The sequence below is a fragment of the Drosophila biarmipes genome, chromosome 2L (genome assembly GCF_025231255.1).
Source record: "Drosophila biarmipes strain raj3 chromosome 2L, RU_DBia_V1.1, whole genome shotgun sequence".
NCBI lineage: Eukaryota > Metazoa > Arthropoda > Insecta > Diptera > Drosophilidae > Drosophila > Drosophila biarmipes.
In genome coordinates, this window is record NC_066612.1 from 25,679,447 (window position 1) to 25,705,561 (window position 26,115).

General features: G+C 38.4%; 1 protein-coding gene across 6 annotated transcripts in view; it reads right to left on the bottom strand.

Moving 5' to 3' along the window:
• Positions 1-26,115, bottom strand: part of LOC108030489 (breast cancer anti-estrogen resistance protein 3 homolog) — a 111,957-nt gene that overhangs the window by 11,741 nt on the left and 74,101 nt on the right. For 4 of the 6 annotated variants that reach the window (XM_050885310.1, XM_050885307.1, XM_017103374.3 and 1 more), the window contains one exon: positions 17,180-17,614. In XM_050885310.1, coding sequence (XP_050741267.1) covers positions 17,180-17,614 — 435 coding nt within the window. Of the gene's footprint in view, positions 1-9,586; positions 9,666-16,097; positions 16,427-17,179; positions 17,615-26,115 lie in introns of those variants that run through there. The other 2 variants (XM_050885309.1, XM_017103375.3) reach the window with 2 other exon arrangements.

Sequence of the window (26,115 nt, forward strand, 5' to 3'; positions counted from 1 at the left end):
TTTCGTTATCACGTAACGTGCGAGATATCATGGTAATATGGTAATGATATTTCCCCTTGGGATAATACCGCCCCTAACCGAGACCTGAAACGTTCGTTGTTAAATGAAACGGCTAGGATTTTTCTTAACTTATGATATGCGTCCCTCTGTACTTTACTCATTTCGATATCAATTTTCCTCGATTGAAACTTGCTTGCATTTCCATTTCCCCTTTTCAAATTCCTGTAAGTGGTCACGCTACTGATGCAAAACTTTAAATAAGGCACCTAATAACCAGTCGATTCTTTTTTAACCCATTTTGGTCGGTTCCCTTTTTGTCGACGACACAAGTTGAATTGTTGTAACCTCTGCGTTCACAAATTCTGTCACACCCATGGGGTGAGGGTACACCGGCTCCCCACATGTTTTTATTGTGGCTATAGTGTTATTTTATGTTTCCTCTTGGTCAGCGAAGGCTTTACAATTTTTTTAAATCATTCTGTCGAAGACACTGGGACACTCTCTTTATCAATTTTGATAAAGTTAAACTTTTCTGATTTGGTGATGAAGGAACTTTTTTTCAACCTCATCAAAATATTTAAGAAGTGATAGATCCCCTTGCCTTGACAGGCTTAGTTCTTGCTGAATCACATGTGTTGGAGTTCTGCCCGTGTATGTAAAGTCGAGACATGAAGCTAATAAGGCTGCTGCCGGACCTCTAACTTTATTTTTTTAAATGGCCACTGCTTGATAATGCCGAATGCCATTAAAAGGCTCGAAGACCTTATAGACCGCAATGGCTGCCTGTCTCCAGAATATGTATATCTCCTACTTCCCATTGAACTCGGGAACCGACTTTATATATCTTGAGGCTTATTACAATCTACCCTACTCCCTACTGCATTATCACGACAGGATAATGATTTCTTTAAATGTCTCGAATTTTGGGGTTATAATTTTTAGCCTATCCAACTACCCTACGATGGCACCTAATTTCTCACAGCTTTTGCTGCTTTTCTAAAGCTGCGTTTATGGCTGCCTCCATATTTGCGATTTGTTCGGCCTGCATTTCCTGCGAATGGATTTCTATACGTTGGGGACTTTATAGAACACTTTTTTTTTAAAAAACAATTTGACTTATGATAGTTGATGGGGTGAAAGCCTCCTCTTGGTTTATTTTCCCATTGTAATTTTTACAAATGATTAAGGCACGAGTACAGATTTAGAATACGGTGAATTCTCAGTTATTGCACGGAAGAGTTAAGTTATTACCTGTTAAGGCAAGGATAAGATAAATTGTTGGGTTACAATGGTAGTAAAATTACGAGTACAATTTTAGACTAAGTTAATGGCCCGATCCAGCCACAGCTCTAGGCCTTTGCCTGCTGGCAGCGCCGTCACAAAAATGCAAGGTCAGCACTTGGTATCCGGCGATCATTCGCTGAGCGATCGTTGTTAACGCTGAAGCACCGGTATTAGGCGATGGGGCGGTGGCACCTACCTACTACTTGGTATTTGTTATGTGGGCGGCATACAGTTTTAATCGTTTAAGCCCTTTAGGGGCGTTAGAGTGGGTGTGCCAAACGTTTTTTAGATCAATCGAAAGGTTTAAAGGAGAAAAATACATTTTAGCAAAATTTCTACCATGACGACTGTGGCCACTACAGGTTTTGGCGGTTGGTGGGGGTTAAAGTGGGCGTGTCACATTTTCTTTTGGTCAATCGATAGATATTGATGGGACAAATACATATCAGTTAAAATTTTTTTATCATAAAAACTATAGGCGCTATAGCGGTCGTGGCACCCCGCTAAAACAAACGCACTCGACTATAGCATTCTTCCTTGTTTTAATTTCAAATTTTGTTTTATCGCAAAAAAGGAAACTCAATTTTAGATTTACAATGATGAAAAGTTTGTAATATATTATAATATGTTCGCTGTACGTAGCCTCGATGATATTTTTTCCCCGTCACTCTAATAGAAGGAAGCATATGCCAAACAAACGGTACTCCTGCAAAGAAGCTCCAGGTTTTTTTCGTCTCTTGTATTTCTCGTCAGTTCCAACTTTAATTGTAAAATCTGAATTTGGTAACTATTCTTATGTACATTAAATTGTGCCAAAATAAATTAATTGTTCATTCGTATTAATATATTTTAGTTTGCCTGAAACTTTTTTTTACGTTAAAGACACTTTATCCTTCCACTGCTTTATACCAAAAACGCAATAATTAGATACAGCTAACCACTATTTATTACAAAAAAAATCGACTTATATTAAAATAATTGCAAAGTAAATATAGTAAAAAACATAGTGCACCCAGAATGTGTTTAAGTAGTTGCTTCCAGGTGCATTCCAATTATATGCTTCTAAAAGCATGCTACGTGTTCATTCTTTTTGTCCTGCACCCTTGTAAAAGGAATGGAAAGAGTCACCACTTCCAGAACACCTTTTTGATGCCATTTTAACAAAAGAACGCTTACTGGAATGCTGTCATTTACGACTGGGTAGTGGTAGGGGAATGTCGTCAGGGTTGGACACACTTTCGAGCCTTGCCCATAATTATCGTTTTAATAAGAATTAAAATCATTTGCGTAAATAGTTTTAAAGATAAAGGCAAAAGGTATGTCTGACAATGAAAATTATGTTGTGAAATGAAAAACATAGAAATGGCGAGTATTTACAAAAAAAAAAAATTTAGTCAGGCTTGGCCACTGTAGTCAGGGTTGGACACTTGAATTGCTACTTCAGAAAAGTAGCAATAAAAGAGGACATTATCCATGGATCAGGTGTACTTTATGTCTTTTGACTCTTTTTTATTGTGAACAACAAATTTTACAACCAAGTATGAAAAAAAAAAATTAATCAGATTCGCAGTAAGGACAAACAAAATAACTTTTTGTCATTTTGGCACACTTGAGGTGAACGCCTCATTTACTTGCAACAGAGTTTTTGCGATTCAAGTGTCGTGGCATTGTTTGTAAGCATATTATGCAAAAGTCCTCATCTTCGTCTTCATCAGAAGAGGCCTTTTCTTGCATTTGTGGACGCCCTCGTTTTCCAACATTAGTGCCTGTTGATTTCGCTGTTGTTGCTGCCGAATTTTTCGTCGCTTCTGTGGAAGAGTTTCGATTTTTTTGTTTTTCCCGCAACGTGTCAAGATTCCCTGGTGACGTCAAAATTGTGCTGCTCCCTGGGCGCCGTCCTCTATTTGATTTCTTTCCTGTTGGTGGCGTAGCTTGCATGGGTCCAATGTTGTCCAAAATGGAAGGAAATCTTGACTCACCGAATGTGGTCGATGCAGTGACCAATGGTTCAGTAGGATTTGTTATTTCTTCACGAACGCCAGCCTTAGAAACAGGGAATTGAATAATACTGCGTTCCAAATCCTCGTCAGGGTTTTTAGCCTCGTCAACTACTCGATCATTTTGACCAAACACGGCTTGAACATAGTCCGAGTCCGTAAAAATATCTTGATTATATGGGAATATCCCTGTTCCAGAGAAACCGGATTTGATGTTTCCCGGTGTCAGTGCCAAGTCCAGTGTGGATCGAACTAAGCCTGGGATATGCCGAATCTCCAGAAACTTACCACCTACTTGTAGTACGCTTTTACTGGCCGATAAACAGAAACGTCTAATGGCTGCAAGCGATGGCTGCAATGCGACGGGAACGAAAGTAAAGTGATGCTATTATCAATAGCCAGATCTAATGCTTCTATTGAAAGATGGGACACGTGGTTGTCCAGAAGCAGCAATTTAGGTGTTTCTTTTGAGGCTTTAGTCTTTTCGATGAAAAATTTCATGTATTTGGTGAAATCTTCTTGCTGCATCCACCCAGATCCATTGGCGAATCCAAGACTCCCAGGAGAAGAATTTTCCATAAATGTAGATTGCATCTTTTGGCGAGGGAACAGAAAAAATGGTGGAATGGAAGGGTGTCCAACCTTGACAACAAAAAGTGTCCAACCCTGACAACATGAGTCATAACCCTACCGCATAACATAACCAAAAAATCGCTTTATTTAGAACAAATTTCTTTTAGGATTTCGTTAAGGGGGAACCACTTAACGTATTTTTAAACTTACCCTGCGGATGACATATTTTCCGCTGAATTATGCCACTTTTTTTGCGCGTTCTCAAATAAATTTTTCGTCACTATCACGACACTATGTCAACACAGCAGGAAAATTAACAGTTCTGGGATGCAGCTTGGCATGAAAAGTTTCCCACAGTGGAAACAATTAATACCACATTCGCACACAGATGGCGATTGTTGGTTTATTAGAAAAATTGCAAGTGTCCGACCCTGACAACTGTCCAACCTTGACTACATTCCCCTATATATTTTAAAACCTGTGTTCATAAATACTCCCCGCATTTTATTATTTTATAGTTTTTTTTTATAGAAAAGGCTTCAATAATGTAAAATGCACTCGCCTAATGCGAGATTGCCAGAAAAAAGGCGGAGGGCAGTGGCAAGCAGCAGAAAGAGATAAGGTGCTGCTGAAAAAACCTGCGCAGAAGTGCTCGAGAGCGACAATAGCAAGCGACCCAGGGGGCAGAAACTGGGAAAACGCTAGCCATGCCAGGAAAAAAGGAGATGCATAAGGCGCCGGAAAGCGTGGAGTGGAAAAAAGTGGAGCAGAAGGCAAGAAAGCCCAAGGTGCGTCCGCCACGAAATGACGTGATAGTTATCGCAACCTCCACTGGAGGGTCCTACGCGGATATCCTTAAAAAGGCAAAGGCAGATCCCCAGCTGGAGGACCTAGGTCAAGCCGTACAGGCCGTCCGGCGAACAACCAAGGGGTAACTACTAATCTTCCTAAATAATGTCTCCGACCCAAAAACCGCAGTGCTTCAGACCAAAATGAAAGCGGCCCTGGGCTGCAATGTCGACGTCAGCCCGCTGACTGAGACAACGCTGATCGAGATGAAGGACATCGACGAGACCACGGACAAAACGGATGTCATATACAGTTTCATTTGGAACTGCCAGAATCTGCGGGCGTAGGACTAAGGGCGTCGTACGAGGGCATGAGTAAAGCCCGACATAGGAAGAAGTCTCATGGAGAAGGGAAAACTTTGGTTGGGATGGACCTAGTGCAGAATCCGGTCAAAGATAACAACCAAAAGGTGCTTTAAGTGTATGGAGTTCAACCATATAGCGGGGAACTGCAGATCCCAGGAGGACTGCTCTAAATGCTGCTACAACTGCGGCGCGAAGGAGCACCAAGCCAGAGGCTGTAGAGCAAAGGCCTCCTGTATGCTCTGCAAGCGCAAAAAGGAGAAAGACTGGGACCACCCAACAATGAGTGGAAAATGTCCGTACTTCAGAAGCGCTATGCAAGGGCTTAGGAGTTAATGAAGATTTTTCAGATAACCCTTAACCACTGCGAGGTTGCCCAGTGCTGGGGCAAAATGTCATCAAGTCAAAAGCTCAGGAGAATGGCTAGCAAATAGTAGCAACAAATCGGCAATATGGAGCTGCGAAAACCCAAGGCGCCAGATTAGCAGGAAAAAAAGCGGAAATTGCTTCGCCAGGGCCCATGTGAATGTTATAGCTTTCTATAGCTGTTACCTGCCGCCAAGCCTTAGTCTCCCCCAGGCAATATCTGTGCTCGAAGAGATTGCAGAAGACGCCCGGGAAAATCGCCCTGCCGTAATTGCCGGGGACTTTAACGCCTGGGCTACGGAGTGGGATTCCCCAAAACAAATGTGAGGGGAAGGTCTCTCCTGGAGAGCTTCGCCGCACTTGAACTAGTACTGATGAACCCTGGAACAAAACCAACTTTCTCTAGAGCCGGCGCAAGTTCCATCATTGACCTGGATTGGCTTCAAGCTCCAGCTGGGCGGTTAGTGACGCCTATATGGGTAGTGATCATGAAGCAATAATTTTCACGATTAAGTCCACAAAACCCCATCAAGGAGAAGACCTGCATGCTGGTGGAACCAATCCATTGCTGAAGCCAGGAAAGAATGCCACACAGCAAGACTCGCATACCAACCCTCAAGAGGAAGACTCCAATTCAGGGAAAGCAAACGCAGATGCTATAATAATATTTGCGAAGAAATAGACTCCAACCCTTGGTCACAAAACGGCTTCAGGCAGTTAGTAGACCATCGCCGACATGACCAGTCAGCCTAAAAAGGATAGTTGAAACATTATTCCCTGAGCAAGAGAGTATGGCACAGATCGTTGACATAAAGAGACATAAAGAGTTCTGAAGACAATAAAGGACGACAAGGCACCGGGATCTGATGGAATCCTGGTTAGCGTTGTCACATCGACGCTGATGTACTCTGCTTCCATATGGGCCCGAGCTACAAAAAATGGGAGTTATTTGCTGGAGGGCGACTTCGTACACAGATTGTGTGTCCTGAGGGTCCGCTGTGCGTTCCGCACGGTATCCCATGACGCGGCGCTAGTAATATCAGGAGTCATACCGATGAACCTGCTAGCAGTGGATGTAACGGGTATCCGCGCAGGTAGCACAGGGGTCGCAACTGTCGAATCCCTACAGAATAGTGCAGACAACTCACCATTGCAAAGTGTTGCAGCCGTTTGTAACCTGTTGGAAATTTAAGCAGAAGTAAATTGGTACGATGTATGCTCGGCTTGCTTTTATTCAATCTCAGCTGACAGAAATGGTGAATCGATCGAAAAAGGTGTGACCGATTCTTAAACCGGTTATTGTATTCCACTTGTATGTAATAAACTGGCTTGTATCAAAAGAAAAAGTGTGTCCAGAACAGTATAACATATTTTTAATTGGCAAAAAAACATGTATATTCTAAAAGAAAGACTTTTTTGTGTACTTCAGTTGATCTGGCAAGTCCAATAATTATATGGAGCTACCAGAGTTTAATTGTCATCATATCACGCTTTAAGGTCGAAATGATAGTCAATTTTTCGTATGTCACCGAATTCACGAAAGACGTTTATGCACACACAAATCCGCTGAAATCGCGAATTGAAAGCATGAATTCTGCATCACAAAAAAACAGTATATAATAGCAGGTACATATATAATAAGTATGCGACCCAAACGGATTGTTTATTTGAAAATCATCAAAATAAATAATGTAAGGTATGACAGTATTACATAATTTTGAAGAAGACATATTTTCCGTTTAACGTTTCCATTAATAACGTTAGCCTTGCGTGTTATATTCTTGCAGAGGGTATAATGATTTAAGACTAAAGTTTGCAACGCAGTAAAGGAGACGTCTCCGACCCCATGAAGTATATATATTTTTGATCAGCATCACTAGACGAGGCGATCTAGCCATGTCCGTCTGTCCGTCCGTTTCTACGCAAACTAGTTCATCGAGCTGAACATTTCCCAAAAAGGCTTCTTTCTTCTGCAGGTAGTATATAAGTCGGAACCTGCCATATCGGACAACTACATCTTATAGCTCGCATAGGAACTATCGGAGAAAAAATTAAACAAAAAATTATATCTTCGGTGTTTTCCAGCATATAACCTTTTAAGCTTGGAAATAATATTTTTTATTTAGTTCTGAATTTCGAATAAAATTTTTATCAAAATCGGACGACTGTATCATATAGCTGTCATAGGAACGATCGGAAAATTGGTGCGAAAATAATATGAAACAAATTATAGCTTTGGTCCTTTTTGACATATAACCTTCTAAGCTTTGAAAAAACAATTTTTAATTAGTTCTGAATTTCGAGTTAAATTTTAACAAAATCGGACGACAATATCATATAGCTGTCATAAGAACGATCGGGAAACAAATTATTTACTAAAGTTGAATATTTCTTATAACTGCAAGGGTATACAAACTTCGGCTTGCCGAAGTTACCTTCCATTCTTGTTTATTTTCCTGTCCATAACATAAACAACGATAGAATTCCCGAGTTTACGTGGCGTGGAAAGCATAAGACGTTTTCTGTATTTTTTTGTTTTTCTTATTTCGCTGCATAAATGTTCCGCATTAAACCATATTTTTAAACCATACGAGTATTTCTAATGATAGTTTTAAATACTTTCAAATAGGTGGAAAGCTTATTTTATAATTGAAATGCGTCGAAGTTAAGGTTATAAACATAATAGATAAAACCTCTTGCGTGAATCAATAATTAATAATTGGATAAGATACCTTTAAATTTTGTACAATTTGAAACCGAAATGAACTGAAAAGGAATATACATTTTGCAGTATAGCTAATAACTAAATTACACCAACCTGTGCTTAGATTATTCAAACGCCACCTCTAAAAGGTATGTTAGAACGTACAGCGCATTACATCGTGAAAGAAATAAAAACTATGTAATGTTTGCAATAAAATAATAGTGTAGCTTCTTTTCTTGAATGGATCGTCACCGGAGCTACATTATGTTTGAGCGGTATTAAACTACTATCTGATGCTGGTTAGGGGTTATTTGGACAGGGAGTTACCCCAGAAAATACCGAGCTGGGTCTATTCACAAGGAAGTATAAGATACCAAGTCGAATCTCTCAAAACTGCACCAAATGCGCATAACTACTTAGCTGTCTTGACAGCTTCATTGACCGCACACGTAAAGCGGCCATAGCACTCTACGTTTGTAAAAAAGCTTTAGGGAGAAAAGTGGGGGTTTTCCCCGTAATAGTTTCCTGGCTATACACTGCAATAGTCAGGACCATTCTTCTAAACACAAACATTGTCTGTTGGCCTTCTCAAGAATAGAATTGTTACCTCAGGATCACAAGATCCAAAGATGCGCCCAGCTCTGCATCAGGGAGGCGGTCCGCACCACCGCCACTGAAGAATTGAACACAATTCTCGACCTTCAACAACCTACTTAACAAAAACTGTGACGACTACTAAAGCTGCAGCAGTAAGCAGATAGATGAAGAGGAGAGCATAGAACACCTTATTTGGTTCTGCCAAACGCTTAGCCTCAAACGTGTTCAAACCCTAAGAAGCTACACACTTCCGAACTTCGCGGCCATTTAGGGCTTAGGCATTTCCAAACTCCTGTTTCCTAAAAAGGGGAAAACTGGTTCGAGAAACCCATTAACCCATGACCTAGGGGAAAAAATGTGGGGGGTTTAGTTGCTTAATCTCCAACCGTACCTACCCTACCATAGCTGCATATTCTTAACATTGACTGCAAGTAACAGCTTCTTGATGCAGAACAAATGCTTTAATCATAATTCCATAAATTTAATTATTATTATTATTATTATAATTAGACGATGTAAAACATGTATCACGAATTCAAAACCATATTTTAATCCTTATAAGAATTGTGTATAGAGTACAGGACGGATTCTGAGAACGATTCGATGTTCAAACCGAGAACTATTCATACCGTAGTCAAGATTGATCGAACCGATTAGGTTATTCTCGAAATTGAGATAGATTCGATATTGATACCGAAAATGGTTCACATTAAAATAGAGATCGACCATTCTCAAAAGCCCTCTCCCAAACCGAAAACACTTCGTTGTTGGTGTAAGGATCTGAATCGATCTGGCTCACTTTGAAATCGAGAACGCTGACAATGGTTTTTTCTCTGATTGAAGAAGCTTTACCGACTTTGTCTCCGTTTTGTTTGACTTTGTGTCACCGCAGTCGACTGCGTGATGATTGTGTCCCAGATCTGAGTGGTAAAACTCCAGGATATTTTCTGACTCCCTGAGTGCAAAAGGGAGATTTTATCGTCGAAGTCACCTCTGGAAAATACAAGCACGATACAACAAATTTTACATGAAAACAACTATTCGGTAAAAACTTTCCGACTGACTTCAAGAAGTTGAAAAGAAGATAGATATAAAAACAACGCTCACGAGCTAAAAGAAGGTCCTAATATTTCGCTGTTACCCCTTTATTTCTTAAAACTTATAGGTCCTCCCTTTTGGACCCACACTTTTATTTCTCCCCCAAGCGACATTTCGTTTTGCGATATGTCTGTGGTTAATACGGTATTGTATCAAATTAGTGTATTACTAGATTCGTCGGAAAGTATGTAACAGGTAAAGGAAAGCGCTTTCGTCCCTATAAAGTATGTATATATTCTTGATCAGGATCACTAGCCGAGTCGAACTAGCCAAGGCCGTCTGTCCGTTCGTCCGTATGAACACTGAGATCTCGGAAGCTATAAAAGAACAATAAGATTTGGCCTGCAGATTCCTGGGCTTCCTGCGCAGCTCGAGTTTGTTTGATTATATGGGAATATCCCTGTTCCAGAGAAACCGGATTTGATGTTTCCCGGTGTCAGTGCCAAGTCCAGTGTGGATCGAACTAAGCCTGGGATATGCCGAATCTCCAGAAACTTACCACCTACTTGTAGTACGCTTTTACTGGCCCATAAACAGAAACGTCTAATGGCTGCAAGCGATGGCTGCAATGCGACGGGAACGAAAGTAAAGTGATGCTATTATCAATAGCCAGATCTAATGCTTCTATTGAAAGATGGGACACGTGGTTGTCCAGAAGCAGCAATTTAGGTGTTTCTTTTGAGGCTTTAGTCTTTTCGATGAAAAATTTCATGTATTTGGTGAAATCTTCTTGCTGCATCCACCCAGATCCATTGGCGAATCCAAGACTCCCAGGAGAAGAATTTTCCATAAATGTAGATTGCATCTTTTGGCGAGGGAACAGAAAAAATGGTGGAATGGAAGGGTGTCCAACCTTGACAACAAAAAGTGTCCAACCCTGACAACATGAGTCATAACCCTACCGCATAACATAACCAAAAAATCGCTTTATTTAGAACAAATTTCTTTTAGGATTTCGTTAAGGGGGAACCACTTAACGTATTTTTAAACTTACCCTGCGGATGACATATTTTCCGCTGAATTATGCCACTTTTTTTGCGCGTTCTCAAATAAATTTTTCGTCACTATCACGACACTATGTCAACACAGCAGGAAAATTAACAGTTCTGGGATGCAGCTTGGCATGAAAAGTTTCCCACAGTGGAAACAATTAATACCACATTCGCACACAGATGGCGATTGTTGGTTTATTAGAAAAATTGCAAGTGTCCGACCCTGACAACTGTCCAACCTTGACTACATTCCCCTATATATTTTAAAACCTGTGTTCATAAATACTCCCCGCATTTTATTATTTTATAGTTTTTTTTTTATAGAAAAGGCTTCAATAATGTAAAATGCACTCGCCTAATGCGAGATTGCCAGAAAAAAGGCGGAGGGCAGTGGCAAGCAGCAGAAAGAGATAAGGTGCTGCTGAAAAAACCTGCGCAGAAGTGCTCGAGAGCGACAATAGCAAGCGACCCAGGGGGCAGAAACTGGGAAAACGCTAGCCATGCCAGGAAAAAAGGAGATGCATAAGGCGCCGGAAAGCGTGGAGTGGAAAAAAGTGAAGCAGAAGGCAAGAAAGCCCAAGGTGCGTCCGCCACGAAATGACGTGATAGTTATCGCAACCTCCACTGGAGGGTCCTACGCGGATATCCTTAAAAAGGCAAAGGCAGATCCCCAGCTGGAGGACCTAGGTCAAGCCGTACAGGCCGTCCGGCGAACAACCAAGGGGTAACTACTAATCTTCCTAAATAATGTCTCCGACCCAAAAACCGCAGTGCTTCAGACCAAAATGAAAGCGGCCCTGGGCTGCAATGTCGACGTCAGCCCGCTGACTGAGACAACGCTGATCGAGATGAAGGACATCGACGAGACCACGGACAAAACGGATGTCATATACAGTTTCATTTGGAACTGCCAGAATCTGCGGGCGTAGGACTAAGGGCGTCGTACGAGGGCATGAGTAAAGCCCGACATAGGAAGAAGTCTCATGGAGAAGGGAAAACTTTGGTTGGGATGGACCTAGTGCAGAATCCGGTCAAAGATAACAACCAAAAGGTGCTTTAAGTGTATGGAGTTCAACCATATAGCGGGGAACTGCAGATCCCAGGAGGACTGCTCTAAATGCTGCTACAACTGCGGCGCGAAGGAGCACCAAGCCAGAGGCTGTAGAGCAAAGGCCTCCTGTATGCTCTGCAAGCGCAAAAAGGAGAAAGACTGGGACCACCCAACAATGAGTGGAAAATGTCCGTACTTCAGAAGCGCTATGCAAGGGCTTAGGAGTTAATGAAGATTTTTCAGATAACCCTTAACCACTGCGAGGTTGCCCAGTGCTGGGGCAAAATGTCATCAAGTCAAAAGCTCAGGAGAATGGCTAGCAAATAGTAGCAACAAATCGGCAATATGGAGCTGCGAAAACCCAAGGCGCCAGATTAGCAGGAAAAAAAGCGGAAATTGCTTCGCCAGGGCCCATGTGAATGTTATAGCTTTCTATAGCTGTTACCTGCCGCCAAGCCTTAGTCTCCCCCAGGCAATATCTGTGCTCGAAGAGATTGCAGAAGACGCCCGGGAAAATCGCCCTGCCGTAATTGCCGGGGACTTTAACGCCTGGGCTACGGAGTGGGATTCCCCAAAACAAATGTGAGGGGAAGGTCTCTCCTGGAGAGCTTCGCCGCACTTGAACTAGTACTGATGAACCCTGGAACAAAACCAACATTCTCTAGAGCCGGCGCAAGTTCCATCATTGACCTGGATTGGCTTCAAGCTCCAGCTGGGCGGTTAGTGACGCCTATATGGGTAGTGATCATGAAGCAATAATTTTCAAGATTAAGTCCACAAATGGCACACCACGCGTTCCAAAGACCGTGATAGGGTATAAAATAGAAACGCTAGACAGATGGTTGCAGATGTTGTTCGAGGACCTCTCTACAAGCGGATCAGCTGACATCAAGGTAGCCTCTGCATCTATGCATAGGAAGGGAAAAACCCCATCAAGGAGAAGACCTGCATGCTGGTGGAACCAATCCATTGCTGAAGCCAGGAAAGAATGCCATACAGCAAGACTCGCATACCAACCCTCAAGAGGAAGACTCCAATTCAGGGAAAGCAAACGCAGATGCTATAATAATATTTGCGAAGAAATAGACTCCAACCCTTGGTCACAAAACGGCTTCAGGCAGTTAGTAGACCATCGCCGACATGACCAGTCAGCCTAAAAAGGATAGTTGAAACATTATTCCCTGAGCAAGAGAGTATGGCACAGATCGTTGACATAAAGAGACATAAAGAGTTCTGAAGACAATAAAGGACGACAAGGCACCGGGATCTGATGGAATCCTGGTTAGCGTTGTCACATCGACGTTGATGTACTCTGCTTCCATATGGGCCCGAGCTACAAAAAATGGGAGTTATTTGCTGGAGGGCGACTTCGTACACAGATTGTGTGTCCTAAGGGTCCGCTGGGCGTTCCGCACGGTATCCCATGACGCGGCGCTAGTAATATCAGGAGTCATACCGATGAACCTGCTAGCAGTGGATGTAACGGGTATCCGCGCAGGTAGCACACCATTGCAAAGTGTTGCAGCCGTTTGTAACCTGTTGGAAATTTAAGCAGAAGTAAATTGGTACGCTGTATGCTCGGCTTGCTTTTATTCAATCTCAGCTGACAGAAATGGTGAACCGATTGAAAAAGGTGTGACCGAATCTTAAACCGGTTATTGTATTCCACTTGTATGTAATAAACTGGCTTGTATTAAAGAAAAAGTGTGTCCAGAACAGTATTACATATTTTTAATCGGCAAAAAAAACATGTATATTCTAAAAGAAAGACTTTTTTGTGTACTTCAGTTGATCTGGCAAGTCCAATAATTATATGGAGCTACCAGAGTTTAATTGTCATCATATCACGCTTTAAGGTCGAAATGATAGTCAATTTTTCGTATGTCACCGAATTCACGAAAGACGTTTATGCACACACAAATCCGCTGAAATCGCGAATTGAAAGCATGAATTCTGCATCACAAAAAAACAGTATATAATAGCAGGTACATATATAATAAGTATGCGACCCAAACGGATTGTTTATTTGAAAATCATCAAAATAAATAATGTAAGGTATGACAGTATTACATAATTTTGAAGAAGACATATTTTCCGTTTAACGTTTCCATTAATAACGTTAGCCTTGCGTGTTATATTCTTGCAGAGGGTATAATGATTTAAGACTAAAGTTTGCAACGCAGTAAAGGAGACGTCTCCGACCCCATGAAGTATATATATTTTTGATCAGCATCACTAGACGAGGCGATCTAGCCATGTCCGTCTGTCCGTCCGTTTCTACGCAAACTAGTTCATCGAGCTGAACATTTCCCAAAAAGGCTTCTTTCTTCTGCAGGTAGTATATAAGTCGGAACCTGCCATATCGGACAACTACATCTTATAGCTCGCATAGGAACTATCGGAGAAAAAATTAAACAAAAAATTATATCTTCGGTGTTTTCCAGCATATAACCTTTTAAGCTTGGAAATAATATTTTTTATTTAGTTCTGAATTTCGAATAAAATTTTTATCAAAATCGGACGACTGTATCATATAGCTGTCATAGGAACGATCGGAAAATTGGTGCGAAAATAATATGAAACAAATTATAGCTTTGGTCCTTTTTGACATATAACCTTCTAAGCTTTGAAAAAACAATTTTTAATTAGTTCTGAATTACGAGTTAAATTTTAACAAAATCGTACGACAATATCATATAGCTGTCATAAGAACGATCGGGAAACAAATTATTTACTAAAGTTGAATATTTCTTATAACTGCAAGGGTATACAAACTTCGGCTTGCCGAAGTTACCTTCCATTCTTGTTTATTTTCCTGTCCATAACATAAACAACGATAGAATTCCCGAGTTTACGTGGCGTGGAAAGCATAAGACGTTTTCTGTATTTTTTTGTTTTTCTTATTTCGCTGCATAAATGTTCCGCATTAAACCATATTTTTAAACCATACGAGTATTTCTAATGATAGTTTTAAATACTTTCAAATAGGTGGAAAGCTTATTTTATAATTGAAATGCGTCGAAGTTAAGGTTATAAACATAATAGATAAAACCTCTTGCGTAAATCAATAATTAATAATTGGATAAGATACCTTTAAATTTTGTACAATTTTAAACCGAAATGAACTGAAAAGGAATATACATTTTTCAGTATAGCTAATAAGTAAATTACACCAACCTGTGCTTAGATTATTCAAACGCCACCTCTAAAAGGTATGTTAGAACGTACAGCGCATTACATCGTGAAAGAAATAAAAACTATGTAATGTTTGCAATAAAATAATAGTGTAGCTTCTTTTCTTGAATGGATCGTCACCGGAGCTACATTATGTTTGAGCGGTATTAAACTACTATCTGATGCTGGTTAGGGGTTATTTGGACAGGGAGTTACCCCAGAAAATACTGAACTGGGTCTATTCACAAGGAAGTATAAGATACCAAGTCGAATCTCTCAAAACTGCACCAAATGCGCATAACTACTTAGCTGTCTTGACAGCTTCATAGACCGCACACGTAAAGCGGCCATAGCACTCTTCGTTTGTAAAAAAGCTTTAGGGAGAAAAGTGGGGGTTTTCCCCGTAATAGTTTCCTGGCTATACACTGCAATAGTCAGGACCATTCTTCTAAACACAAACAATGTCTGTTGGCCTTCTCAAGAATAGGAGGAAAAAAACATACCACACCAAATCGAAAACCATTGACGAGGGATACACAGACGTCTTCAAAAAGTTCGGGGAGTTTTCTTAAATGCCCTCACGGGTCGTTGTCTCTCAGGGACTCAATCTGTGACGACTACTAAAGCTGCAGCAGTAAGCAGATAGATGAAGAAGAGAGCATAGAACGCCTTATTTGGTTCTGCCAAGCGCTTAGCCTCAAACGTGTTCAAACCCTAAGAAGCCATTTAGGGCTTAGGCATTTCCAAACTCCTGTTTCCTAAAAAGGGGAAAACCCATTTACCCATGATCTAGGGGAAAAAATGTGGGGGGATTAGTTGCTTAATCTCCAACCGTACCTACCCTACCATAGCTGCTTATTCTTAACATTGACTGCAAGTAACAGCTTCTTGATGCAGAACAAATGCTTTAATCATAATTCCATAAATTTAATTATTATTATTATTATTATAATTAGACGATGTAAAACATGTATCACGAATTCAAAACCATATTTTAATCCTTATAAGAATTATGTATAGAGTACAGGACGGATTCTGAGAACGATTCGATGTTCAAACCGAGAACTATTCATACCGTAGTCAAGATTGTTCGAACCGATTAGGTTTTTCTCGAAATTGAGATAGATTCGATATTGATACCGAAAATGGTTCACATTAAAATAGAGATCGACCATTCTCAAAAGCCCTCTCCCAAACCGAAAACACTTCGTTGTTGGTGTAAGGATCTGAATCGATCTGGCTCACTTTGAAATCGAGAACGCTGACAATGGTTTTTTCTCTGATTGAAGAAGCTTTACCGACTTTGTCTCCGTTTCGTTTGGCTTTGTGTCACCGCAGTCGACTGCGTGATGATTGTGTCCCAGATCTGAGTGGTAAAACTCCAGGATATTTTCTGACTCCCTGAGTGCAAAAGGGAGATTTTATCGTCGAAGTCACCTCTGGAAAATACAAGCACGATACAACAAATTTTACATGAAAACAACTATTCGGTAAAAACTTTCCGACTGACTTCAAGAAGTTGAAAAGAAGATAGATATAAACACAACGCTCACGAGCTAAAAGAAGGTCCTAATTTTTCGCTGTTACCCCTTTATTTCTTAAAACTTATAGGTCCTCCCTTTTGGACCCACGCTTTTATTTCTCCCCCAAGCGACATTTCGTTTTGCGATATGTCTGTGGTTAATACGGTATTGTATCAAATTAGTGTATTACTAGATTCGTCGGAAAGTATGTAACAGGTAAAGGAAAGCGCTTTCGTCCCTATAAAGTATGTATATATTCTTGATCAGGATCACTAGCCGAGTCGAACTAGCCAAGGCCGTCTGTCCGTCCGTCCGTATGAACACTGAGATCTCGAAAGCTATAAAAGAACAATAAGATTTGGCCTGCAGATTCCTGGGCTTCCTGCGCAGCTCGAGTTTGTTTCAGCGGGGTGCCACGCCCACTCTAACGCCCACAATACGCGGAAATCTGTAGCGCCTACAGTTTTTATGATAGAGTTTAACTGAAATATATTTGTCTCATCAATACCTATCGACTGACCTAAAAAAAATGTACCACGCCGAGTTCAACGCCCACAAACGGATTAAACGCTTTAAACTGTCTGCCGCCCACACAACCCGAAAATATCGCTTTGCTGTTTATATATCTCCATTCCCCTTTTTATATATTTATTATATTTTTGTTTTTACCTGATGCATGCATAATCCCAACATGATGGCACAGAACGCAAACAGATTTCCTAAGGCCGTTTTAGTTTCCAGCGCTATTTCAATCCATTTACTGAGCAGTTGTGCACGATCCAGATCCGTTTGACAGGTAAGTATTGTCACTGCTACCATTAGCTTAATGCACTGTGTCCGCTCGATTATATCCTCACGGAAAAGTTTACCGTGGGGAAGAGTCAGCAGCTCCATACCCGAAGAGCTCAGATAGTAGTTCTCCTCGTTTAATGGCTCCTCCAAAAATAGAGCGATGTCGATGCTAGTTATGTGCTCCGCCAGTAGTTTTGGTCCCGTCTCTAGCAGCATAATTTTAAAGGTGTTAAGGGCATCACCGTCCAATGGTTTATTATAGACAGATGGCAATAGTAGAGTGACAAAATTGTCAAAATCGAACTTGCTCGCCTAAAATATAAGATAACGCAAAGAAGATAAATTACTAATAAGGGACGCTTGAACGAGGGTACGATGGCTGTAAAAGTGACTAATCCATTTTAGTAAAAAAAAATGTTTGTTAACATGAAAACTTTGGTTACCACACTTTTTGGCGGTTTGTGGGCGTTAAAGTGGGCGTGGCAAGATGTTTTTGGCTCAAAAGATAGGTATCGATGACACCGATGACATTTCAGTTAAAATTTGTTGTCTCAAGCTTAAGCCGTTCGACTGGACGTGGCACCCCGCTGAAACAAACTTGCGATGCGCAGGAAGCCCAGGAATCTGCATGCTAAGTCTGATTCTTCCAGCTTTTATAGTTTCCGAGATCTCAGCGTTTATACGCTAAATATATAATAAATATATTTAATGGGGTTGGAAACGCTTCCCTCTGCGTGTTTCATACTTTTCGACGAATCTAGTATATCGGCTTACCCTTCGATTAACAGGTATAATAAACTGAGGTTTTTCACGACTGACTGTAAAAATACAACCGTACACAGAAAAATAAATACGTCAAGATCAATATGATATGCGCATTGTAAGTTTGTGTTTTATCGACAAATATCAATTTTATTATGAAATAATGTCAAATTGATACCAAAAAATGTAATTTTCACGTATTCTCTCTTTTCGAATATTTCTTCACATCGAAAAAGAGAGGATAAAGCAATATGGCGGCGTTAATTACGTGAGTGGAAGCGAAATAGACCTAATCGAAATTCGACTTGGCTAACTTCAGACATGTTCTCTCGCTTGCACTAACATGGTTTTCATGGCTTTTGAACTTAACGCCCGCGGAAAACGTTGTGCGATAGACCAGCTGCTAAGGTGTCTGTCTCTGATGCTGAAGGTCCCAGGTTTAAATACGCCGTAAGGCCGAGTATGCTTTAAGTGTCTAAGAATAATATCTGAAATGTCCTTATAATTGTTATAACAAAGCTGCATTTAAGTGATTTCAGATGTCAATAAAAAAATAAAAATAAATTCTCGCGGGGAGTACTCGAACCACTAAACCTCAGGCCTGTGTATCAAAAACGAAGCGGTAGCCCTTTGAGCCAGCGCTTGATTGTGACCAAAAAAAGCTTTGTCAAAGTTTTTTTCTAGAAAAAAGTGATACCGCTAATGTAAAAATGATATTACCGAAATATCGTTTTAACATTTCGATCATATCAAATTGATATGACACATATCAAGGCCGAATTGATATTGAATTTAATCAAATTGACCATCATAACATATAACTTTTTTTTCTGTGTAATAATTGTAAGTTTCATTTTAAAAATAAAAATTATCATTTTTTATCAAACAATATCAGGGTCTCTTAATATTAATTAAAATTAATGATGAGTCCTTCGCTATTCACGTGCATCGATTAGCCATCGGAAAGGTTCTTTTCTCACCATTTCTAACTAGTTGGTTTTTTTATTTTATTTTTGGTTAGTTTCTTTTAAGTTTATAAGTTTATCGTTAATAATTAATTAATAAGTGCATTTTCAAAATTATATTTTTATATAACGGTTGGCATAGCGAACATGTACATAAATACCCTGCTTTTATGTGCAACGGAACATGCATAGATAAACGGGACATGCCAATAAAACAGAACAAACCCGTTGTTGTAGTTTTTCTGGAAGGCACGTGGTTTTATTTTTCTTTTTCGCAACTACAGGTTGAGAGACTTACCACCATTTATTTTTAAAAGTGGAACTAACATCAAGTTAATTTATATTTATATTATTCAAAATACAAGTTTCTCAAGAAACACAGTGACGGAATAAACTAGCAGCGAGATGGATTTTTTTTAAAAGTAAAAAACAATAAATTTAAATCTGTGAAAAAATATTCAAATTTTATTTACCCGGAAAAAGAGCTGCAAAAGGCAATCCCGTGTGTTAAGAACTTGAGCTGCCTTAAGCGGAAGGTACCCAGATCCCCAATGACCCAAATAAAAATCAAGACCGCATTATAAATCGAAATAAATTAAATCAAACCAATGAAAGAAAACAAAAGTTATATTTCATTTTTCTATATATCTGCTAAGTATTCAACCTATGCTGCCTAATTAAGCACTAAATCTGTGCTCATTTTTGAGCACTGCTTAATCCTTGGACATGGCAATGTTAATTTAAGCAGTCAATTTCAAACAAATTGAGCTCTGAATGAGCGCTCAGTGATGGGCACTTTGTAGGGATTAGGTGCACAGTGCTTCAGTGCTGAATGGTACTGCAGGGTTATGTGACCATACATAGTTTCTACAATGTCAGCACTCAAACGGACGAAAAGACAGACGGCTGGATCTACTGGGCTAATAATAATGCTTATTTCTGTTTGTTTTAAATCAAAATAGAACTAATTTTAAAGCCTCGGTTTGCTGGTGCCGATTTTTGTAAATTTTATTGAAAGGACCTACAAATAGAACACAAATTAAAATGGTTATTGCAATTATGCGATGGCCATATAATGCATTCGTTTTTATACTCGTTACTCGTAGAGTAAAAGGGTATACTAGATTCGTCAGAAAGTACGTCACAGGTGAAAGGAAGCGTTTCCGACCCCATAAAGTATATATATCCTTGATCAGGATCAATAGCGGAGTCGATCTAGGCATGTCCGTTTGTCCGTCCGTCCGTATGATCGCTGAAATCTAAGAAACTATAAGAGCTAGAATATTCATACTTGGCATGCTTCCATTTAAAAAATCTTTCTCTTCCATTCACTTTAAAAACTCGTTTAAGAACAAGGAAAAGCTGTTACCATGATCTAAGTCATTACTGGACGATGTCGAATTGGGATTGTGTCAAAGTCAAATTCGATATTGTCGACTCTGTGTATTCATAATATCTAGTTCTATTTTAGCCTGTAATAGCTCGGCCATCCTGACACTGGAGATTTCTTGATCTCTCTCTCTTTCTCTCCCTTGCAATAACATAGTTCACTTACAGAACATGCTAATCTTATCTCTATACTTGCGTATATTATTTTACATATTTGCACATAAATAATTTACAATTGTCATTAATCTATACATTTTTGTCCGTCAATTTCTTTACATCCAATGTCTAATATTTTGTGAACTCCAAACGTGTTAGTTAAAAACCTTCTTATGAATTAGTTGTTCTAACCCATCATATAAACGTTTTTTCGATTTTCATTATGCCACTGGCCCGTAATGGTCTAATGAATAACGGTTTATTCCCTCTAAGTATACTATGTAAAAGTCCATCCTGTTTTCCATTTTTTGGCACAAAAGCGATGCATTTTAAATGATTTCCAATATTTTTCATAAATATTTCCTTTGCATTTTTAAACTCATTTGTCCAATGGCATGCTTTATCTTATCTCATCCTATACGACTCAATTCAACATGATATTTATACGAAATATGTTACTTCATTTACTCAGGTACATAGAGCAGCAACTGTCCATTTCTGTTTGCCATCTCAAACTATTTTTCTCACCCCTTCTAATAATATTATTATATCTAAAATTTTCTTGTATTTTTCTTGACATACAAATTAATTATCCTCTAATGCGCTTGCTTGCAGTATCAAAATATTCGTACATCGACTTAACGCATCCACAAGTTGCACTTCCTCTTCAGCTCTGTTCACTAATTCAAAATCGTAATCTTGTGTTCTAATGCCCAACTCGCAATTCTTGGGTTAATCTCTACCTTGTTTAACGTCAGTGTACCTACCGTAAATTCTAAATCTTAACAATGCTTATAATAAAGCTCATGTTTCCAAGTCAAAACTATGATATTTTGTTTTAGTATCTGTGGTTCATTTCGAACACATCTTTCATACAGTTAGATTTCAAGTATATAAATTGATAAAACCGGTGCTTCCAGTAACTTTTCATTAAACATTTCAAAACATTCTAATTATTTTTCTTTAAGACGAAATTACCTTACATTACAAAATTTACAATTTTCTAGTCTTAGATCTCCAATCCTTGCTAGTCCTATTTTTAAAGTATTAAGATGTTCCCCCAAGCATTTACTTGCAATCTACAATCTTATTACCGTATTATCACAAATCATATAAGCAAAAACTAAAGTCACAAATCTTCGGAATACATGTGGAACATTCTTCAAGCAAATAAGCATTCTCAAAAAATTCAAATTGACCTAACAGGATTACGAATGATACTTATTTAATCGACCTTTGTCAACGAAAACATGAAAATATCTGTTCGGGTTTAAACAGTTTCAAAAAAGGCGTTTTTCACAAAGTTTTGTTTAATAGATTATAAATTAAGGGCAATCGATAATTATTTTTAATACATAACCATAATTCTCCTGACTTTTTTTCAATACCACTTTTGTAGACGCGAATTCCAAACAACTAAGACTTAAAATTCCCTTGCAGAGTGTATGAATGATTTCAATCAGAAGTTTGCAACGCAGTGCAGGAGACGTTTCCGACCCCATAAAGTTATATATTCTTGATCAACATCAATAGATGAGTCGATGTAGTCCGCCTGTCCGTTCGTTTATACGCAAAGTAGTCCCTCAGTTGTAAAGCTATCGGGCTGAGAGTTTGCTAAAAGTCTTCTTTCTGTTGCAGATAGTATAAAAGTCGGAACCAGCTGGATCGGACAACTATATCTTATAACTCCCATATTAACTATCGGGGAAATAATTTTGAAAAAATTATATCTTTGGTGTTTTTTAACATATAACGACTATATCATATAGCTGCCATAGGAGCGATCGGAAAATTAGTGGTAAGATAAAATGAAAAAATTAAATTTTCGGGTTTTTTAACACATAACCTCCTACGCTTGGAAATAACATTTTTTAATTGGTATTGAATTCCGAATTATTTAGTTATGAATTTCATATTAAATTTTATCAAAGTCGGACGACCATATCATATAGCTGTCATAGGAACGATCGGAAAATTGGTGGGAAAATAATATATATAGATGTCAAACAAGATGGTCTAAAAAAAGAATGAAATAATTTTTTTTAATATCACTGAAGTGCTGACTTAAAAATTTCACATGGTGTTACTAAAGTTGATTATTTTATTCTACAAGGGTATACAAACTACGGCTTGCTGAAGCTAACATCCTTTCTTGTTTTAAATATTCATCTAAAATATCATGCAATTTGTACTTCTCTGTGTAAGATAATCTACTTGGTGAAGAGCTAAATAGTTCTAATTTAATAAACATTTCCCATTTAATGACAGGCTCGTCAGGCTCCTTTGCATGAACATAATTCTCTTTCGGTAAATCAAAAAATGTCAAAAAATTTCTGTTTTTTAAATATTTTTCTAACACATTTTGAGTAGCTATTAAAAGCGACAGCGGAGGTTTTTTTTCGGTGTTTTTAAATTTATTTTGTAAGAGTTCACATCCCATAATCAGTGTGTTTGGTATCCCTGGGAATCCTCCCATTTAATTGCATTTCAAATATTGTGACCCTCCTTATCTTCTGAGAATGAGCAGGAGAAAGGGAACGTACGTACCCACGAATCCGAATCTTACCCCCTACCATCGCGTCCTTACTCATGGCTGATTATGCGCGAAGGAGTGAAATTTGAATTTTGTGAGTAATATTCAAAATGTGCAATTTTTAGAGCAGAGAAAATTATACTATTGGAAGAGGCTTGAAAAATGCTTTCCAATGACACCAAACTTTTAGAGAGGGGGTATACTAATTAGGGTATCGTCGGCCATTTTTGGCCTTTTTCAGTTAAGTAGTTTAAAAAGTCCATACTAAACTAATTTCTTATCCTATACATTAATAATATTGGGTGGCCTCTAGATATAAGACCTGAAAAGTTTTCCTAATAAGAAATTTGTGGGTTTGTGGGTACGCACGTTAACTTTCTCATGCTCATTCTCAGGAGATAAGGAGGGTCACAATATTTGAAATGAAATTAAACGGAAGGATTATGGGATATGTATATGCTTGCACTTAAAAACAACTCTTAAAAAAGAAATTTAAAAACACCCAAAAAACCTCCGCAACCGCTTTTAATAGCTACACTTAGCTTAAGGCTTCGGTTTCATCGCAACGTCTTATGCCAATTTTAGCCCCACCTTAACTGACCATTTATTCGTGTTTTGCTTACACAGATATTGTCTTCCCCTAACCTATGTCAAAGTTGTATACCTTCGATTTTCGTTTTCCTTCTAATAACAATCCGACTGGCGTCGGATTGGTTCTAAGAGTACAACATGCCTGTATGCACTCCCTGTAGAAGCCAAACTGTAAAGAGAACATTCTAGGCTATAAAAAGGACACCACTCAAATTGCTCAGGATCACTTCTTTAAACGCATCAGTACTGTATTCTAATAAACTAATTAGATCCGCATCGGTCCTTGTAATCGGGCCCTACAATTCAAGTCGTTCTTTATACGTTTTTAACGTGTGTGTGAAAATTCCTAACAACATTACAACATATTTTAATATATTTTTTAAATAAAAAAAATAAAACTAAATCCTCAAAAATGTAGTCATTCATTGCTTGTTATTTGTGCACCAAGAATGTGGAGATGAGTGAGGTTGAAGCTCATTATGCTCATTGCTCAAAGCCTTGAAATGCTTTCGAGCTTTTAATGTGTAAATCGATAATAAGGTGTGACTTTAGGTCTACCTTAGTTCACAACTATGAATTTGACGAGCACTATCAAAATTGTAATGGACTTAAAAATGCTTTTAATATTTTAATGAATGTGGAAAAACGGCATCCGCAAAAGCAATGGCAAAATCATCTGCACGATCATCCCCCAACATCATCAAATGCTCTTAAAAAGATGAGAATGGATAAGAATAAGGAAGTACTCAACAAAGAAAAAAAGGCTAAGATAAGCAAAAATAAAAAAGATTTAAAATTATAACTTTTATGTCCCACTTGTGGTCAGAAATATGTCGCATCGAGGGAACGTCAACACATATTAACCGATAAGCATAAAAATGCTTCAGCCAGAGAAGTAAAAAATAATGAAAATATAATTATTCTTAACTCACAAACTGTTTTTTCTGTTAAATCATATCGAATTAAAAGTATAGTCCAAAACACTATGGATTTATAATCTAATAATAATAATTAATTGAAATTATAAAGCATTGCATGATAGAATATAGAGCCATTAAACCTAAGAGTTTATGGTTCCTATATTAAACAATCAGACAAAGGAGTTACTGTTGAAACAACAAAACATTTGGGACTGCATATAAATCTGTATACCAATATTCAAACATTATCGACATTAAATATGGCAGTAGATAGCTTATTAGCATCGAGCAGTGAGTTTCAACAAAAAGACTCTGGATGAGCAATACAAAATTTCAATTTCATATATGAATTGGGAATCAATAATAGAATCCATTATAAGTGTAACCAGATTATGCTACTCACAGTATTCCAAGGCCAAATCTGGAGGATATTTTTGTAATAACTGTCTACAGTTTTTCACAGCCAACAACAATACCCACAACAAACTGGAATGAGGAAAAGTAGCCTCATTCTACCCTGAACCAAACAATACAACTTCATTCAAGTTCTTTAACCCAAAAAAATTATCTCCTCCGGTGGTGATGTATGCCGATATTGAGACTGTTCTTGCAAACTACAGAACATTCCTAAATTTACTAGCTTAATTAAGAACAAAAGTGCAGAAGCATACTGCATGTGCCTTATATTTTTATGTAGTTCATAAATATAATCCTGATCTAAACGAATTGTAGACATATGAAAGTATGTAAAAAACAAACAACAAATTAATTTTTTACTATTTTAAAATCTTATTCCAATTTTGTATATTTTTATAGGCGCTGACTGTATAAAAAAATTCTGTAAATCACTCAAGGAAAAAACTACGAGTTTGTTTACATGTACTGGTCGACCCCCAAAAACCCGAGTGCTAGCACAATCCATGCCCATGAATAGGGAGGCAACTGCTGTGCCTGTGAAATCAACGCTGACGATCGGGAAAAATATTTTGATCAATTTTCTGAAAAATACATGGGTCCCATTCATAAAAATTGTAAGCGAAAGTATAAATTAAACGATTCGTTTTTCCCTGTTATATTTCATAACTTATCTAAATACCTTTATTCATTACTGTATTAGAAGAAGACTTAAGCCCCATACCCTGTAATAATGATTTATATAGCGCTAGCGCAGACAATTAAAATAAATGCCTGAAATAGATATAAAATAAGATACATCGATTCGTTTAGATTTTTTAGGTCAAGTTTAGAGAAACTATCCAGCTATATAGAGGACAAAGACTTCAAAATTTTAAGTACTACATTTCACGAAGAAAAATTTAAGCAAATTAGTAGAAAAGGTGTTTTTTGTTACGATTATTTAGACAGTTTTGAAGAATTTGTGGATACCCAGCTTCCTGGCATTGATAGTTTTTATAATTATCTCAGTGAAGAAAATTGTAGTATAGATGATTACAATTTTCCTCAAAAGGTTTGGAAAATGTTCACCGTCAATATCTT